This window comes from Saitoella complicata, assembly GCF_001661265.1.
Source record: "Saitoella complicata NRRL Y-17804 unplaced genomic scaffold SAICOscaffold_32, whole genome shotgun sequence".
NCBI classification, from domain to species: Eukaryota; Fungi; Ascomycota; class Saitoellomycetes; order Saitoellales; family Saitoellaceae; genus Saitoella; species Saitoella complicata.
Window position 1 is genome coordinate 99,130 of NW_017567023.1, and position 17,783 is coordinate 116,912.

General features: G+C 52.9%; 9 protein-coding genes across 9 annotated transcripts; 4 read left to right on the forward strand and 5 right to left on the reverse strand.

Annotated features, from left to right (window-relative positions):
• Positions 1–7: 7 nt before the first annotated feature.
• SAICODRAFT_10602 (uncharacterized protein) lies at positions 8–848 on the reverse strand (the record flags this gene model as incomplete). The annotated part of the gene is made up of 1 exon (XM_019165274.1): positions 8–848. A coding segment is annotated over one exon (841 nt), but the record flags the coding sequence as incomplete, so codon positions are not given.
• Positions 849–4,157: 3,309 nt separating this feature from the next.
• Positions 4,158–6,463, reverse strand: SAICODRAFT_98324 (BOP1NT-domain-containing protein; the record flags this gene model as incomplete). The annotated part of the gene is made up of 1 exon (XM_019172155.1): positions 4,158–6,463. Exon 1 carries the CDS (start codon positions 6,435–6,437, stop codon positions 4,158–4,160), a length of 2,280 nt encoding a protein of 759 aa, XP_019020834.1. The 5' UTR covers positions 6,438–6,463.
• A 331-nt stretch (positions 6,464–6,794) lies between these two features.
• On the forward strand, positions 6,795–7,963 carry SAICODRAFT_32351 (nucleoside hydrolase). Its single transcript, XM_019168191.1, has one exon. It carries the CDS (start codon positions 6,836–6,838, stop codon positions 7,874–7,876), a length of 1,041 nt encoding a protein of 346 aa, XP_019020835.1. The 5' UTR covers positions 6,795–6,835; the 3' UTR covers positions 7,877–7,963.
• Positions 7,964–8,336: 373 nt separating this feature from the next.
• On the forward strand, positions 8,337–8,826 carry SAICODRAFT_193017 (uncharacterized protein). The gene has a single exon (XM_019166075.1). It carries the CDS (start codon positions 8,376–8,378, stop codon positions 8,706–8,708), a length of 333 nt encoding a protein of 110 aa, XP_019020836.1. The 5' UTR covers positions 8,337–8,375; the 3' UTR covers positions 8,709–8,826.
• Positions 8,585–9,073, reverse strand: SAICODRAFT_32352 (uncharacterized protein). The gene is made up of 2 exons (XM_019168192.1): positions 8,862–9,073; positions 8,585–8,812 (listed from the first exon to the last, which is right to left on the reverse strand). Exons 1-2 carry the CDS (start codon positions 9,034–9,036, stop codon positions 8,748–8,750), a joined length of 240 nt encoding a protein of 79 aa, XP_019020837.1. The 5' UTR covers positions 9,037–9,073; the 3' UTR covers positions 8,585–8,747.
• Positions 9,074–10,518: 1,445 nt separating this feature from the next.
• On the reverse strand, positions 10,519–12,441 carry SAICODRAFT_62809 (uncharacterized protein; the record flags this gene model as incomplete). The annotated part of the gene is made up of 1 exon (XM_019169946.1): positions 10,519–12,441. The coding sequence occupies one exon, from the start codon at positions 12,439–12,441 to the stop codon at positions 10,519–10,521; it is 1,923 nt and encodes a 640-aa protein (XP_019020838.1).
• A 1,676-nt stretch (positions 12,442–14,117) lies between these two features.
• SAICODRAFT_32354 (uncharacterized protein) lies at positions 14,118–14,587 on the forward strand. The gene has a single exon (XM_019168193.1). The coding sequence runs from the start codon at positions 14,386–14,388 to the stop codon at positions 14,575–14,577; it is 192 nt and encodes a 63-aa protein (XP_019020839.1). The 5' UTR covers positions 14,118–14,385; the 3' UTR covers positions 14,578–14,587.
• A 441-nt stretch (positions 14,588–15,028) lies between these two features.
• On the forward strand, positions 15,029–16,272 carry SAICODRAFT_32355 (concanavalin A-like lectin/glucanase). The gene has a single exon (XM_019168194.1). It carries the CDS (start codon positions 15,052–15,054, stop codon positions 16,243–16,245), a length of 1,194 nt encoding a protein of 397 aa, XP_019020840.1. The 5' UTR covers positions 15,029–15,051; the 3' UTR covers positions 16,246–16,272.
• Positions 16,244–17,382, reverse strand: SAICODRAFT_22283 (NAD(P)-binding protein). Its single transcript, XM_019166547.1, has 5 exons — positions 17,156–17,382; positions 17,054–17,105; positions 16,826–17,001; positions 16,363–16,770; positions 16,244–16,308 (listed from the first exon to the last, which is right to left on the reverse strand). Exons 1-5 carry the CDS (start codon positions 17,202–17,204, stop codon positions 16,289–16,291), a joined length of 705 nt encoding a protein of 234 aa, XP_019020841.1. The 5' UTR covers positions 17,205–17,382; the 3' UTR covers positions 16,244–16,288.
• Between the last annotated feature and the right edge of the window lie 401 nt (positions 17,383–17,783).

A 17,783-nucleotide genomic window follows, 5' to 3' on the forward strand; every position in this document is an offset into this window, starting at 1 on the left:
TTGGTACTCTTCGTAGTCGTAGTGCAAGGAGTGGTGCTCGAGCTGGTACTCTTCGTAGTCGTAGTGCAAGGAGTGGTGCTCGAGCTGGTACTCTTCGTAGTCGTGGTGCAAGGAGTGGTGCTCGAGCTGGTACTCTTCGTAGTCGTGGTGCAAGGAGTAGTGCTGCTAGAACTCTTAGACGTCGTAGTCGTCAAACAAGGGGTGGTCGTGGTCGTAGTGGTCGAGGTACACGGGGTGGTAGTCGAGCTTGTGGTCTTCGAGGTCGTAGTGCTAGACGATGTGGTGCACTTCGTAGTCGTAGTACTGGAAGACGTCGTACAAGGAGTAGAACTCGTCGTAGTCTTGGAAGTAGTAGTAGAAGACGACGTAGTGCATGGAGTAGAGGTCGTGGTAGTCTTCGACGTCGTAGTCGTACAAGGAGTGCTTGTGGTCGTGGTACTAGACGTCGTGGTGCACTTCGTCGTCGTAGTACTAGAAGACGTCGTACAAGGGGTAGTGGTCTTCGACGTGGTAGTGCTAGAGGAAGTCGTGCACGGCGTGGTGGTGGTGGTAGAGCTAGGCGTCGTAGTACACTTGGATGAGGTGGTACTGGACGACGTCGTGCATGGGGTGGACGTGGTAGTGGTGGTAGTCGTACAAGGAGTGGTCGAAGGGGTAGTCGTCGTCGTACAAGGCGTGCTCGTAGAAGTCGACATACTGCAGGAAGTAGTGGTACTCGACCCACGACCCCTGCCGTCCATGTCCTTCTCGTGATCACCTCCCTTGTCGCCATTGGGGAAACGCTTCACGACTCCGGCACTGACCACCGAAGCCAAGAAGACAGGAGCAAGCAAGCTCGAGAAACGCATCGTACCGTTTGCGTATTCAACAACCGGTGATGATCGTCAAGTCTGTAAAGTTGAGCGATAGTCCGAAGAATTGTGCGAACGAATGTAGGAAAAGCGAATGAGGTCGTTGACGAGGACTCCATCACAGGCAGGACGATACTGGAGTTTTATACCGAAGAGGAGCGGGGTCCTGGACCCATGACTGGCGATGGAAATCCTCTATCCTCTCCCGTGTGCTGAGGGTGCAATCTATCCCGGGTTTATGCCGCAACCAATTTCTCGGCTATGGTCCCCTCCTCTTGAGCGTGACGTCGGCCGTTGCTCATGGTTCCTCTTACTTGTAACATACCCCTTGTCGCCGACTGCTTGTCCTTGCTTTCCTTGGTTGGGGCGGGTTCGTTTGAGGTCTCGGGCTACCTCCGCACGTTAAGAATATCGATTGCGGTCTGCGCGTACGCCGGGGCCCCTCTGATATTGTTGCTAAAGATAGAAGCAGACCCTCAGTTAACCCATCGCGAGCCAATTGGAATGGGCAAAGAACGTCACTGAAGTGTTAAGAGTTGTCTCGAGGAGATGGGGCTTTCGGTGTGAGACTGTGGGTGAGCGCCTGCCCGCCGATGGGCTGGTGGGGATGAGTAGCGGCATATGTGTCAGTTGGTACGGCAATGAAGAGATTGCCATCCTCATGCGACCGGCTGACGACGTAACGAGTTGCTGAAGAAATGGGTATCGCATGGTCGACATTCGTTGGGGAAATCCCTCCTCCGGACTCGCCCGTTCGACCGGACCGCACCCATTCATGATCAACAAGCTTCTGTCAACCTGTCTTCCAAACCTTAGCGATCCGGCTATCAACCCTCTTCCTGTAAAACCTTGGCCATTGCGAATGAACTCAGCCGTAATTTTGAATGAGTTGGCAGCTGACGGGTACGTACCGCGTCGGACCCAGGGGCCGCGACGCCATGCGGGGAGTACGACCCAACTTTAAGGGCAATAGGGTGAAACCAGCAAAGTGTCTCGGGTTCGATGAATCTTGATGGGAAAGGACAGCTGGGCGAGACAAGCAAATTCGATGAGACGTACGTGTGATCTTTGAGGAACAGAGGGTCCATGAGTTGATCATCAGCTTCGCGATCGAGCTCGAGGAGACGGGAGAACCCGGAGCTCGGCTAAAATATCAAGGAGTAACAACAGCTCTTGCCAACGTCATCTTGAGTAGGTTACATTGTGCAGTTTTGCGATATATTGCCTGGGTTCATTACGCGAAGAGTCTCAATATGAGGAATCCGCAACCCGGCCCGAGGCCGTCATCTGCATGCATCTGGACGGCAGAGACGCAGGCCCAGGCGGCTCAGAGCACGAATGCAATACATCGGGTATTTATGGGAAGCCGGTGTGTCATACCGATGGAGTTGGCTAGGGCTGTGGCCGGCGGGACGGCTGTAATGGCAGAGCGGGCAAGCGTGTTGGCCAACGGGCGCGGCCCAAGGGCTTGTGATGTGACAGGAGGTAGGAATACGGCCGAAGACCGCTATTTTTAGCTCTGCTAAGCTTTCGGTGACGTGTTCGTGTGGATCTGTCATGACATGAAATTTCCGAGTTTGTGAAAACCCTTCGGACCGGCGCCTGATCGCGACCGGTATTGACGAGCTTCGCATTGCATGAAAATGAGGATGAAGGACGATGGAGGTGACTTCACCCGATGCCGAAAGTGCGATGGTAAACAATCCTATGCTTCGATACGACAGCTGCCTGATGTGATGATTGGGGTTGTTTCAGGGTTGGATGATTCGGGTTTCTCACGCCCTCTCTACCAGTAGAGTTCGTTCCAGACGCACTGCTATGTGAGAAAAGCATATAAACCTGTATCATCAAGGAGACAGCCATCTATCCAAAGGAATTCACCTTCTTTAGAGGTGAATGCGCTTGATGTTTGTTTCGCTACGTCCAATGCTCTGCAGTTCTGCGCATCACGCTACTCCGCATTCCCACCCTGCGCGACAACTTCTTGTTGACCAAAACACCGCTGCTACCTACACCACCCATCCCGACTGTGAATTTCCCTCTTCTTGCTTCTTGAGACTTGTCCTCCACTCTTACTATTTGCCTCCTCACTCCCAATCGAACTAACTCTCAACCTCTGCAGTTTAAGCTTCTACTCCTTTTCAGCATACATCTCGCCATGCCTTCCCACCCTTCCAACATCAACTCCGGTGATTACAGCTCCGGTTTCCTCGTTGCTGTCCCACCCAAGTCTGCTGGTAACAAGTCAAACGGTGCGGTTCAGACTGCTGTTCTCCCCGGTACCTTGACGAGAGGGAACTCAGGAGGACAGGAAAGGAGGAGGAAGGATAGTGCTGTTAGCATTACGAGTGTTCCGACCGATGAGAGTGATGCGAAGAAGGACTTGAAAGACGAGGGTGTCCAGGTTGAGTTGACCGGAAAGGTTGCGGACGCGAAGGAGAAGGTGGGCCGGGTGTATGCGCGTGTTATATGCCCCCATCTTGCTCACAGTTTACTGAATAGTGGGTACGTCTGACTGGCATTGAGGAGGATGAAGAAGCAGTTGGGCCTGCCACCTCCCCCGAATCCACATCCCAATTCAACGCCCGCGACGAGGACCCCGCCTTCGCTCAGCTCAACGCGAAAATCACCCACGCCCGCGAGAAGTGGCTTGACAACCTCCCTACCGCCGAAGACCGCGAACCCAAGGCTCAGGAGCTCGCTGCCGTTCACCCCGGACACGAGGATGAGATGAGGTTGCCCAGGGCTGAGAGTGATTTGCAGCCTGAGGAGGATGAGGAGGAGCCGCGTGCCAGTGCTGTGTTGAACGACAGGATTGCTGAGGCAAGGGAGAGGTTTCTGCAGAAGGAGTTGAACAGGAGGGTCACTTCTCCTTAGAGTGTTTGAGGTAGGCATTCCAACATTGGTGGAATACAGCTGACTGACATGAAGTCAAGGCAGTGATGAATGATCGAAATTTGCGTATTACGCACAAGGAGGCGAGGGAAGAGGTAGGTCGTTCTGCTGTGAACTCTGGGCAAGACTGATGTACCACTACAGGCTGGGTTTCCTTTCACTTTTTTACATGATCCATTGGCGTTTGGTTGGGCATTACTGCTATTATTCTCGGAACAGGGCTGGCTCTATTTCCGGCGTTGGTCCTTATGATACTCGCGGGAAGAGCATTGTGTAGCGTTTACAAGAACCTCTGACTACGAGGACGATCACCTGAACAACAACGTATTATAATGGACAACATAACTCCATTTTGCGGTATACCATGACTAAATGCTATATGCCCTCCTCTCTATTACTTCTCCCGTCCATCTACTCAGTCCACATCCTCACAACACCATCCGCACCAGCAGAAAACAGCCACGGCTGCCTCGTATGCCAAACAACCCCAAGCACTCCCAAACTCTCCCTAACCTCATGCCCCCTCAACACCTTCAACGGCACAATCAACGCATTCTCCAAATCATTATACACCTTCCCATGGAAAACCTGAATCGTTCCATCGTCCGATGCCGACGCAAACAGCGGCAACGAACGATGATAACGCACGGATCGCACGGCTTTCGCGTGGTATTTGAGAGATTTGTATGGCTTGGAAGAAAGTTCGAGATCGAACCACTGCAACCTCCGATCATAAGATCCAACAATCAAGTTCTCACCACCAGGATGCACATCCAAACTCGAAATCCACCTAACACCCGTCTGCAACGTCTTCACCAACTCCTGTCTCTGCAAGTTATACAGCCTGACATACTTTTGTGTCGCGACGAAGAGCATGGGTTTGATGGGGTGGAACTCGACTTTTTGGACGAGGCCTTTGGAGCGCTTGAAGGGGGATTGGGAGGAGTGGGTTGAGAGTTGGTGAATGAGGACAGCGGAGTTGGCAGCTTCGGAGGAGGTGGTGGAGAAGTAATCTCCGCGTCTGTGCCAAGAAACCTGCTTCACGGTCTTCTTGACCGAGATGCTGACGACTACACCTGCGTCCTCCTGTGCGGCTCCGTGAGGCTTGGCCCACGTCGCTGGCTTCTCCTTCACCGAGTCCTTCGGCGGCAACGCAAACCCGGCAGTCGCAGCCTCCCTCGACCTCCTCTCCACCTCACGCGAAAAGTAAACGGGGGGAACACACATAAACACATCCTCACCCGCTGCAACCGCTAGATGCGCGAACTCGCGGTTGGGGGACCACTCAACAACATTCACCGCCTCATCCTTACTCGCCTGGAACCTCCATACCTCGCGGCCGGTGAGGACTTCCCAGACACGTGCTGTACCATCGTCTCCACCCGTAGCGAGCCACAATCCACAGGGTGAGCAAGAGACGCTCCTCACACGCCCCTTGTGTCCAAGATAGAGTGTAGAAGTTCTCGTCGGGAAGGGTCTCAAATCCTGTGGTGACGGAAGCTTAGGGATAAGCGACTCCGGATCAATATTCAACTTATTCCGCCTAACACGCGGTGCCAAATACAAATCCAAACACCTCTCAAACCTCTCTTCCACAAAGTTCTCATACCCAGGCACCAAACGGAGTGCCCCAAACTTCTTGGGAAGGAATTCTTTGCCCTCGTCGCGGCGGTCTTCGGCAGAGAGGGATTCGTAGTGTTCGCGTTCGGCGTCGGTGGGAAGGTATTCGGCGGGGGGATTGTAGGATTCGCCGTGGCCGGGTGGGAGCATTTTGGGGGCGGGGGCGTGCATGATGTGGTCTGGTCGAGGGGTTTCGTCGGCCCAGATGTCGTACAGCGCTGACTTCTTCTCTTCTTTGGTGGGCTTCTTGAGTGTGATTCTGCCCTCGCGGATCGCGCGAACGATCTTTTGGACGCGGGCGAGTTCGTGTTTGGAGCGGACGAAACGGCGTTTTGGGTCTGGTGCCGACGACAAGGGCATGACTTCGAGTTTGGAGGAGAACCACTCGACAGTGGGTTCATACGGATCATACCCCTCCTCGGGCAACAAGCCCCTTTCGATCCGCTGAATGAGCGCCAACTCCTCCTCACTCAACTCCTTATCCATTCCAGTCTCGCGATCGGTCAACCCCGTCCATCCAGGCTTATGCTCCATCGTATCCAACAACGCATCCAACGCACTCTTCGTCAATGGTCGCATGATACGGTGACCATTGATGTCGTATCCGATGTGTGGGAAATCGGCGTATTTGTCGAGAGGGATGTTACCGATGGTATTCTGGACTGAGCCGGTGGAGGAATCCGTTTCGTAGCCGACGTCGAATTCGGGGTAGATCTTTCTGGGTTCACCGTTTGCGCCGAGTTCGTATTCACCGTCGGAGGAGGAGGCGTCGTCTGCCAATGATGGCTCCTCCTCATCGCCTTCGTCTTCTGTGACGCGGCCGAGGCGGCGGGGGTCGACTTCCTCCTCCTCCTCCTCATCTTCATCTTCCCCCTCAGAATCCTCTTCGTACTCGGCATCAGTCTCCTCATCACCCAACTCCGCCTCGAGCCCCGCATCCTCATCCTCGCTCACATCCTCCTCGCTATCAGATCCGGCATCCAACAAACCCTCGACCTGGAACTCCTCCTCTGCCTTCTTGACAGGTTTAGCCGCCTCATCTCTTGATCGCTTTCTCTGTTGAACGGCCATTGCGAAACGTTGACCTTCCTTTTGCTTATCGATTTGGAATTGGACTTTTTTGGAAAACGGTGTGGCTGACCAGGGAGCACCCCGTGTGGCACAGCAGCGACCTCGAGGCCTACGTATATCGAGATGTACCGGTTGCAACAACGACCATGACAAAACAAACGACAATCATCGACACGGACCCAGGCGTTGACGACGTCCTCGCCATCCTCCTCGCCCTCTGCAACCCGCAAGCCATCGACCTCCTCGCGATCACCCTTACCCACGGAAACATCTCACTCCCCCACACTGTCCGAAACACCTGTGCTCTATTCTCCGTTCTCGAGGCTGAACTCAAAGCACGAGGATTGTCTAATGAATGGTGGTTCGAGAAACACTGTGGACGGCGCCCGACGGTCGCGATGGGCGCGCATGGTCCGTTGATCCCTGAGAAGACGTTGGACGCGGCATACTTCCACGGACTTGATGGGTTGGGTGGAATTCACACCATCGCACCGGAATTCACGCCGCCTCCATCGCATATTCATCTATGGAACCCAACGGACCCGGAAGACATCAAGGTTGAACAGGCGGAGAAGGACATGGGCGAAGACTGCGACTTTACGCCCAATCTCTTCACCCCCGTCCCCACCGCAGCCCACACCCACATTCTCGAACTCCTCCGCACCTCTGAACCCGATACAATCACCATCGTTGCAATCGGACCCCTCACCAACATCGCTCTCGCCGCAAAGGCTGACCCGGAGACTTTCTCGAGAGTGAAAGAGGTGGTGGTGATGGGCGGCTGTCTTCGCGTTCCTGGAAATGTGACGCCGGGGGGCGAGTTCAATGTCTTGGCCGACGCGGAGGCGAGTGCCATCGTTTACGCACTTACGAGCAAGCAACCACACACCTGTCTCCCACCCCATCTCCTCCCGCTCTCTCCGCTTCCTAAACCATTGAAGCTAACACTCTTCCCGCTCGATATCACGAATCAACACATGATGCCCTACAAGCGCTTTAAAGAGGAGATTCAAGATAAGCAGGGGCCGTTGGGGAAGTGGGTAAAGGGATTCATGGAGACGACATATAATACCATCAAATCACTCTACACCATCGACGAACTCGCACGCTTCGGGGATCGCTGGGGATTGGAGATGCACGACCCATCCTGTATGTACTACCTCCTGGCTCTTTCCCAAAACCCTCAACTCCCTCAGTGGACCTTCAAGATCGAAGACTGCCGCGTGGAAACAGAAGGCCACTTCACCCGCGGCGTATGCGTAGTTGATGACCGTGGGCGACAGCGGATCGCGGAGGGGATTGAGGATGGTGGGAGTGATTCTGGGAACTGGTTGGGTTGGGAGGCGGGGACGCGGGTCAGAGTGTGTACGGGGACGAGCGGGGAGGAGGGGTTGGTTGGAGCGCTTTTGGGGGGGTGCTTTGGGGGATGGGAGTGGTAGGTCTAGCAGGCGTTTGATATCGATGTGGAATTAGATGTTGGGAGACTGTGAGGATGTACGAACTGCTGAGGCCGGTACTCGGTAGTAGATATACAATAATAAAGTTCATTTGCGATCATCAGTGAATATGACACGAAAAAGAATACCAAAGTCCGGGACCGTGAAAGAATACCCCTAAGAGGCACAATATCAAGAGGGAGCTCGAGTGGGTGTGGGGACTGCTACCATAGGAATTCGACGATGATTATACAAATATCAAGTTCAATACACGGATTAGCGAAGCAGAAACACACACGCGAACAACTGCCCGTGGACTGTTGTGCGCCAATACCGACGCTGTTCGTGCCGGCTGTGGGGTGCAATGGCATAACGGGGGCTTTGTATTTGCTCAGGTCTTGAATTCAGTAACCTTTGTTTGTTTATCGCCTCAGAAGGATCGACGATTCACCCGAGTTTGGTGGAGTCAGAATAAAATATTTTCAAGAGGTGTCCCGCATTAATGTTGCCGGATCTAACAGTAGCTGCTAGAGTCGAAGACTGCGGGTCTAGTACGGGGAATGGGACGAAGCTCTTGCCCGTTGATGGCACGGGTATATCGATATCTTTGTCTGTAGAAATCTGCGCTGTCGCTCAGCTTCGCATCCCTGGGATAGCTACAGTATGTAGAGGCATAGAACCACACATGCGTGATTTGCATTCTTCTCGTTACATTTCAAGTCGACACTTATACGGTTTCCCTAATCCTAGCCAGCTCGTCCTTTGGTTCGAAATTCTGATTAACCATGTGGTATTCGCGGGTATTATACAGGGACTCCGGCAATCACTTGATTAAACAGCGTCATTGCTCCTTGCCCTGTCCCACTACTGGCACCTATTCCTCTTTCCGCGGATCATCGCCATGTATCAACGTCCCAGGGTTGTGTGCCTTTTCATGCCCTACGCCCTTATCAGTGCCTGACCCGATTTAGTGGATGTTCACAGTTACCATGTTGATCCCTCAAGATCACCTTTGGCGGAATCTTTACCCCCCTCTCTTCCGCTTCCCCCTTGGTCGACACAAGATCGATGACTTCGCCAGCGTGCTTGCCGCCGCGGGCTTTGGCAGAGACAGTGTCCCCCATGTCAATCTCTTGGCCGTGTTTGTCGGTGAAGGATGACATGGTCGATGGTTCTTAGTACTGGGGAGGAGTACGATGGGTGAAGATGTTTGGAGGTAGAACTGACTAAGGCTGTGGTGAGCCCGGTCGGACGTGGACGCATTACGTCATATGCATAGCGCACGTCCAACACGCCAATATCGAAATTCCCCATAGTCAGCCTGAGAATCGAAGGAGGGTGGTACTCTCTTTGTTCCTGTCTTTGTTCGAATTTCTCTTCTTGTCTCTGTGGAGCATGATTGGCGCTACGCGCTAGCGAGGCTAGGCCAGAAGCTGTCAAATGCAGAAGGTCGTCAATGCCGTGACTCCAGGATACTGAGGCGCCGGCCGATATTCTTGGACATACTACTGCATCACTTCCTGTATTCGTGAGGGATACTGGCCTTTCAGAGTTTCAACAGGATTTTCCAGTTCGACAACAGCAGTAGCAACAGCATCGCATTTGGCGCATGCTAACGACGGTTGAGAAGACCGGATTCAGGTTCATCGCCGTGCGACGGCACTTGATCAGCCGCAGTGTCACCGACAGAGAGGAAGGAGGAGGCGGAGGGGAGTCCAGAATTCTACGACGCACCCGCACGACGCACCTGCACCAGGCGTTTCACTGGGCTGTTGGCCGCATTTCATCAAAATGAGCGGCGCCGTTTTACCATTCTAGTAGAAGGGCAGCATATAACTAAGAAAATGTGCCGTTGAGGGCTATGACACACTGTAAGGTGCAAATAAAAGTGGCGGTGATAGGGTTAATTACGAAACAAGTTGTCATAACCTACCCCATAATGTATTTATTATGGAATAAAGAATATAGTTCTTCTCTTTAGATACTTTAAAGGAAAAAGTATTATCCAACACTAGCTCTAATGTCTACTTCTTCATCTCCCTCGTCTGTATATGCCTCCCACTACGAAGAACAATTCCCACGTGTGCCACTCCCCTTCTCTCCAAGCCTGATTCAGTCATCGTTACCACACGCTTTTGGAGGATGAGATAACTCCACTGCTCTTTAGTTGTTGCAGTTGACATTTGCCAAGGTCCGTTTCATGGTATCTCCTCCGAACTCCTCCACATTGCCTGTACTGTTAACCTCCTCTCTGGGCTTAAGGTTAGTCCCCATCGAAGTACAATACTCACTTGTCATCAACCCTGGTATGAGTTTCTGGGGTTTTGACTTGTGTTGTGCTGGGTACCGGTGAGGGTGCGTCGTGCGGGTGCGTCGTGTCGTAGATTTCGATACGCCCGAGGCGGAGGAGGGGCAGGGGTAAGGGAAGGCGTAGTTTGGGATAAAAAGTTACATTTGCCTCAATCATAAGCATTATATGCATTTCGGTTACAGAAAGTGTATTAAAGGTCCTATAGCATATACTATCTGAAATCGTCCACCTTGCAAAAGGATCCCTAACGGGCAAGGACTACAAGTAGCTCTATTTCCTTCCTCCGCGTTCCTCCTTACACCAAGACATCACATACTTCGGGCCGACTGACGTGTTACACTTTGAACAAGCTAGGATTCAGAAGCAATGGAAGAAGCATGTGTCCGACAATGCACACAGCAAGCGGGAAGCAGCTATTCAATCCATTAATCACCCATTGGTATGGAGCGCCGAAGGCCAAGTACAGCATCATCGGAATCTGAATCCCGAAAAACAGGTAAGTGTACCTGAAATCCCTGAAGATTTTCGGCAGCTCCGTGAAGAGGTCTGAATTGGTAACCTCCTTGGTAGTGGCACCCCATTGCATATTGTACTCGAAGAGGTGAGACAACAGTGCAGCTGAGATACGGAAGGAGATTCCTGAAAAGAAGAGCGAGAAGAATGGTGTCCACTTGACTGTCTCAACCATGGCTCTGAAGAAGCTCTTATCACCAAGCTTGTATGACACAATTGATCCTGCCAATGGGGACAAGCCGTAGAACACCACGAGGATCGAAATCAAAGTTGAAAATGAGTCAGCGTAGACATGATCGATGAGGTTCGCCGCCCATCCAGTGAAGAAGTAGTTCGCAAACGTAAAAACCCAAACGGCGCCCAGAGCGTAGTAGGTACCGACGTACGAAAGAAGAGTGAACTTGGCGAACAGGGGAATAGACCTGGTGGAGAGAAACTGGCGGAAGAGCGGAGTGAACGGACTTCTCCACAACCATGTACGGATAGGATTGAACATCAGTTCCGAACAGCCGTAAGCATACTTCTCCCATCGAGTGATCTCGTCCGCAACAGTCAGCGAGACACCCTCTCGGAATTCCCCCTTAGTATAGGCAGCAAGACGAATTGAATGACCTGCGCACTGAAGCTTGAGCGCCATTTCAAAATCCTCCGATACGTGCGATTCAGACCACCACCTAGGCTGCCCATCATCAGGATGCGTCCACTCCGCAGCCGTCTGGACGGCCGACCAACGAATGAAAGCGTTGTGACCCACGAAAGGCGCAAGGTCACCGCTAGCACACGAGATACGAATGGATCGGTAGATGTGGCTAGTGAAGTAGGCCATACCACGTTCGAAAAAGTCCCACGACACGTGCATGACACCGGAGGCATGTTGAAGGACGGCAAGATGAGGGGATTCGGCGAATTCGGAGGCGGCGTCAAGTAAGCAGTCGCTAGGAACACGGGTATCGGAATCGATGAGGAGGATCAACTCGCCGAGGCGGATGTTACCTTCCGCCCAGACACGACCGTCTTCTGCGATGACGTTGGACAGAATGCTTCTGTATGCACGCTCCTCGTCAATAGGGGTCCAACCCTCGGGATTACTGCGGTCGATTTGCTTAAGCCTTTCCTCTACCTTGACAGAGACGCCCATCATTGTGTTGAGATTCGATGCCTTCTTGAATCGTCCCGCACGTACATACCCGTCAACTCCATGGCCCGGACGAGCGACCCACCCAATACTGTTCTTCCTATAGTACGCCTTACGAAACTCTTGGGACCGTTCATCAACGAGTTGCATGCGATCATCGCAGACAACGAGATTTACGGTACCGCCTTGTTTCTCATAGCGACGCATGGCAACTTTGACGGAGGTAATTGTGGGCTCAATGACGTCCGCCAATGACTCTTTGTACACAGGACACTGGATGGTAATTTGTGGGAGGACACCGGTCATGCGCTTCGGCGGAATGGCGGAGTATGCAAAAGAGTTCCTGAAAGCCATACCCACGGGGCCGAAGATTTCGTACACGTTCTTTATGACAACGAGGACAAAGAACAGTGACATGACGAAGGTGATCGGAAAGTAGGCGATGTAGGCAAAGCGGTACGTTGAACCATCATAGCGATACTCTTGAAGGAGCTTCTGAAGGATGAGACCGAAAAAGGCACCCCACGCCAGGAAGGCACAGGAGACGAAAAAAGGGACGAGGATGCGGCGCTTGCGAAGGATATTGTCAGGAGCAGATTCACCTTCCATAGACCCAACTTCGACATCGACGACTTCAACACCACCAACGTCTTTCTCGTCGTTCCAGACGATTTGTTGAAGCCCGTCGTTGACCGTCTTTGCCAGGTCCATGCACTTCTCCGGGTCTTGCGACCACACGACGAAAAGCTTCTCTTGAGCGCAATAGGCGACAGGTTGATCAAGGCGAGCCCTGCTTAACTGCGAAAGACATTCGAGGACTTGTAGCCCGTGTTTGTCACCAGCGATATGCTCAGCGAGGAGCCTAACTGGAATACTGTATGCAATCGGGTTGTCGATGACGATAGCCAGCTGCATGTCGAGAGCAGCGACATAGTCCTTCAAATTATCTTCTTGTCCCTCGGCACGGACGATGGCGAAGTCCTCCCCACCCTTCAGACAGATAGCCGAGCTGCGGCCCAAGTTACCGGCATTACCGAAGAAGCCTTGGTACGCACAGTGACGGAACAAGCGACGTGCATGGTCATCGGCAACTTCAGGGTCGTGGTCGAGTTCTTGAGTCTGGATGAGGTTCCCGAGGAAGAGGTTGCGTTTGTACTTGTATTCGGAGGTATCGGAGACGGAGGCGGCAGAAGACTTTTCGCCTTGGTAGGAGACGAGGGGACTAGCCGGAGCTGGTCTGACTGGGCTCGACTTCTTGAGCTTCTTGGCGAGGTTGAGGAAGTTCATGGCGACTGCTTGCTGACGAAGGTAGATAAGGCAGTGGCCAAGTGAACGTCTTTATACGACTCAAGAACGTCCCTCGCAACTCCTAAAATGATGGCAATAAAGCCGGCTCTACGCAACGGCGTTGGGGACAAAAGCCCGATACGTCCAAATGCCAGCTATACTCATCCGACGGCAACTTGTTCTTCCACCCCAAGAAAGCTATGTGGCTCAACGCGGCTCGGTGTCTGATTCAGCCATTCTCTTGCGACTCAGTGGCCGCAGGATGTTGCCTTATCTTGTCAAGAACATAAAATAAGAGTTCTTCCAAGGAGGTACACCAGTAAACGAGACGTTGACAGCGCTCTTGAAGATTGGTATCATGACCCGGCTTCATTTGAAACCATGGAAGATAGGAAGCTTTTAGACATCAACCTGACCATTTTCCGATTGAACCCAACTCACGACACCATCAATCCATTGCTCCAAGTTTTCTTGAGGGCGACAGTGGCTCCAAGCTCCACCCCGTACATTCTCTTTCGCACCACCTTTGCCATACGAGAATGTCTTGTTTGCCGAGCCGTATACAGTGCGGCGCATAGTAAGAGTTTGGCTGAACAACGAAGCAGTCAACGAGGGCAGAAATCCTTAAAAAAAAAGCAAAGCTCCCAGCCTCAGTTCGGCAGAACAGGTAGCTTTCGGCCAGCAGAGTAATGACGAGACCGTCTTGCTAACTGTGACATGCAGCATCTCCTTGAGGTAGCGAACACGGTAAAAGAGGATGGCGCACCTTACGCGTCACTATCGCCAGACCCCAGAAACGCCACCTGTAAACCCCGCCAAACGTATGGGGTAGCGAACGGCATCCCCACATATCCTTCTTGTCGAAATAAGAGTGGGCATACAGGTTCCTTTGACCTCAGACGTTATTACCCTGAAGGTTGCAGCGGGGTTTTGGTGCCTGAATCTGCCCCGGTCACCCGTCTTCAGCAAACAATTTCCGGCTCGGGTAAGCGATGATCAACAGGCCGCAATGAAATCTGCTCTCAGGCCTTCATGAAGATGATGCTCGAGTGTGGGTGTCGTATGAGCCGTGATTTGAGCCGTTACCGCCGGCATTCGCGGGAGACGCCAAGGCTGCTCATTGTATGGGTTACGTAAGGGAATTTGCCAAGTTGAAGCGTTCATTCGCAGACATAAGCGTGTGATCGATCCTTAATACGGAGATTTTACGCCCTCAGTGAAGAGCGGGGGTGTCTCTACGATCCTACAGCTTACTTTCACAGCATAATGGGAAGAAGGGATCATTTGTGCTGTCGAGCAGCATATTCAGCATTTTACGGGTTGCAATTTGTTGCACTCTACTGCCCTCTATTCGGTGTATCAATGTGGCTGGATGCGTTTTCGTGGAACGGCCTGTACCGAACTTTAAGGTGTCCTTTCTTGGCTAGGTACCGAGGTAACAACGGCCTCGGTGAGTGAGAGGATCGTGGATAATCTTTAAGGGTTGTTGAAGAGCCCCGTGGCGATATCTCCCCCAACATTTTTCGCGACCCTCTTGGGCAACCTTCTGGGCCCAGGGTTGCCTATATCAACCGTGTGGCCTTCCTTTCATCCACATCATCCCATCCCCGGTCTTTCCAGTTGACAATGGACCCGCCTTCACCTACCTCACCCAAGGCTTCGGCCACTGGCCAACCCGAGTCCCCAAGCACTCCAGCCAGTCCTGGCAGCCCCGTCTGCTCACGCTCCCCTACCATCCCCGGTACGCCCTTCTCCACTCGTTTCGCCGAGGAAGTATCCTCCGACATCTCTCCTTGCCGTCTTCGCAACCGTATGTTCTCCTCCACCGCCGTCTCCTTAAACGAGGATCATACTACGGAGGAAGAGGCGGGGAAACCGATGTTTGAGCGGCCGTTTGTGTCGACGAGGGTGAGGAAGGAGGAGGCGCCTGATATGACTGAGTGGGACAAGGAGACGAAGAGTAATAACCGTATCATTGAGGCTTTGCCGTGGGCTGGTATTGTCTTGGGTTCTGCGCTCTGTGGGTTTCTTGCTTGGTATGGATGGCAGAGTGTTCCCACGAACACATACAATCTCGTCCTCGATGAGTCGTTCGCCAACGGTATCCAGAACTCGACATGGAACTACGAAATCCAGCTCGGTGGTTTCGGAAACGGCGAGTTCGACATGACCACCAACTCCGCACAAAATGCCTACGTCGACGATAACAATCTACTTCATATCGTCCCGACACTCTCCAGCGACACATACGGCGCCGACGCCATCACGAACGGGTACACCCTCAACCTCACCACCGCCGGTATCTGCACCTCCGACCAAACAGACAAATGCGCCATCACCTCCAACTCCTCTACCGGCACCATTCTCCCGCCAATCCGGTCTGCGCGGTTAACAACAAAAGGCAAACACGGTATCGAATACGGTAAAGTCGAGGTCGTGGCAAAGATTCCAAAGGGGGATTGGATGTGGCCAGCGATATGGATGATGCCGACGAATGACACATATGGACCCTGGCCCGCGAGCGGCGAGATGGATATCATGGAAGCACGCGGGAATACGCCTGGTGTTGGGGTGGAGGGTCGCGACTATGTTTCGAGTACCCTGCAGTGGGGTCCGAGCTCCGCGTACAACCGCTACTGGAAGACGAGTAGTGTGGTGCGGATGCAACACGGCGATTACTCAGATAGATTCCATACATTCGGATTGGAGTGGACCCCGGAGTATGTTTTTGCGTATGTGGATTCGAGGTTGAGGCAAGGAATGAGCGTACGGTTCTCGAAGTCGTTTTATGAGCGTGGACAGTTCCCGCGTTCGGATTGGCAGAATAATACCGTTATTCTTGATCCGTGGACGGGGACTGATGCTTTGCCGGATGCATCGAATGCGACGCCTTTTGATCAGGAGTTTTATCTGATTCTCAACGTGGCTGTTGGTGGTACGAACGGGTATTTTCCGGACACGATGAAGGGTAAGCCGTGGGTTGATGCTACCGCCACTGCGAGGAGGGACTTTTGGAGCGCGAGGGATGAGTGGTATAAGACTTGGCCGGCAGAGGAGGAGAGAGGTATGATTGTGAAGAGTGTGAAGATGTATCAGTTGGTGGAAGCGGGGAAGAGGTATATTTGACTTGGGTATATGGGGTGGTTATCTGATTTATGGTGGTTTCTTTCTAGGCTTCGAGGATTTGACCTGTGATTGCATTAATGGATTTATAACTTTTGATCGGTTGCGCGAGAGACTTACCGTTGATGCTCCGGTTGACCACTGCTGTCTCCAGTTTCTCCAGCATCACATCGTTTGCGTCGCTTTTTGTGAAAACAGCATTGACAGTAATCCCATTCAACCGTGCATTCGAATTCTCCGCCGCCGTCTTGAACGCCCTCACCAGTGCAAGCACGCCCTCACGACTCGCCTCACGGAGAAGATCCGTGGTTTCAGCATTATCAACGAAGCCAACCAGCACCGTGCCCTTATGACCTCGCTCATGGAGAGGTTCCTGCGTACGGAAGTAGTGTAGGGCCAAGTTTATCGTGTACAGCGTGCCGGAGAAACTGTTGTCGAGCACGGCGAGGTCTGGTTTGCGTGGTTCATAGGAGATGGGTGGGGAGAGGAAAGATTGTCCGCTGTTTGATGCATTCGAGAAAGCAAGGACTATGCAGGATGTTAGCGATGACGAGAGGAGAAGAGTAGGGTTAGTGTTACACACCGATGTCCACCCGTCCGAACAGCGTCTTTACGTTGTCGAAGAGTTCTGCTTGCTCCTCCCAGGACGTCAAGTTACAATCTGAGCCGAGGATTGAGACGCCTGGAGTTGCTGCGGTGATCTTCTTTACCGCTTCTGCGACGGCTGAATTGTCTTGATCCGCGACGACGAGGATGGCACTGCAGCATGGGAGTCAGCCAGATGGATCCGGAGAATGAGGGAGGAGTGTACCCTTGTTTTGCCAGGTGATGGGCGGCTGTCAAACCGATTCCGGACGAAGCACCTGCGACGAAGATTAGGAGGCCGCCTGCGATCCTTGTGGAGAGAGCTCACCGGTGATTACCGTCACCAGACCATGGACATCAACATGATCAGAGAGCATTGTGTTAAGAGGACTCGAGGTCGGGGAACGAGCGTTGTCAACGTTACCTTGGTCCCGCGGCACCCCCGCGGCTAATCCATTTCGGGATGCCCGTGCTTCGGTTGTGCCGCACTGCAGTAAGGAAACTCTATTCGACGAGGGCGGGGATCAAGAAGGCCTACGACGAATTGGCCGGCTGCCAAACGACTCAATTGATGCGTATCTCTTCACGTGTAGCAATTGTTCATGCAGACGTTCTCTCCGGTCCTCCGTCACACATGTTCCCTCAGACCACCATCCAAATTCCGAGGCTGAGCCACAACCTTATTCCTATCGCTTCCGCTCGATCTCCCTCCATCCGCTACCCAGCCGAAGCCTCGTGAAAGGCCTCGGTTCAAGGGAACCTTACTCGCTCCAGCGTCGCCTCGCCAAGCGGTTAACCTTCACGCGCGCGAAAGCCGAACTGGAATTCCCCGCGGGGAAAGCTGCACTGGAAGTGTCTCGGACGAAACGCTCGAAGAAAAGCACAAAAGGTCATGCTGTTATGGATGAACCCCGCTCCGGCCGGTGTGCGTGTTCGAGAATGCACATAGCTCTCTC

Coding starts and splice junctions, on each gene's coding strand:
- SAICODRAFT_193017 (XM_019166075.1), top strand. CDS start 8,376: ATGTTGCCGGATCTAACAGTAGCTGCTAGAGTCGAAGACTGCGGGTCT.
- SAICODRAFT_22283 (XM_019166547.1), bottom strand. CDS start 17,204: ATGCTCTCTGATCATGTTGATGTCCATGGTCTGGTGACGGTAATCACC. Junction 17,106..17,155: donor TCTGGTGACGGTAATCACCG/GTGAGCTCTCTC, acceptor TCTTCGTCGCAG/GTGCTTCGTCCGGAATCGGT. Junction 16,771..16,825: donor GTTCGGACGGGTGGACATCG/GTGTGTAACACT, acceptor CATCCTGCATAG/TCCTTGCTTTCTCGAATGCA.
- SAICODRAFT_32355 (XM_019168194.1), top strand. CDS start 15,052: ATGACTGAGTGGGACAAGGAGACGAAGAGTAATAACCGTATCATTGAG.
- SAICODRAFT_32351 (XM_019168191.1), top strand. CDS start 6,836: ATGGGCGCGCATGGTCCGTTGATCCCTGAGAAGACGTTGGACGCGGCA.
- SAICODRAFT_32354 (XM_019168193.1), top strand. CDS start 14,386: ATGGGAAGAAGGGATCATTTGTGCTGTCGAGCAGCATATTCAGCATTT.
- SAICODRAFT_32352 (XM_019168192.1), bottom strand. CDS start 9,036: ATGTCATCCTTCACCGACAAACACGGCCAAGAGATTGACATGGGGGAC. Junction 8,813..8,861: donor GATCTTGAGGGATCAACATG/GTAACTGTGAAC, acceptor ATAAGGGCGTAG/GGCATGAAAAGGCACACAAC.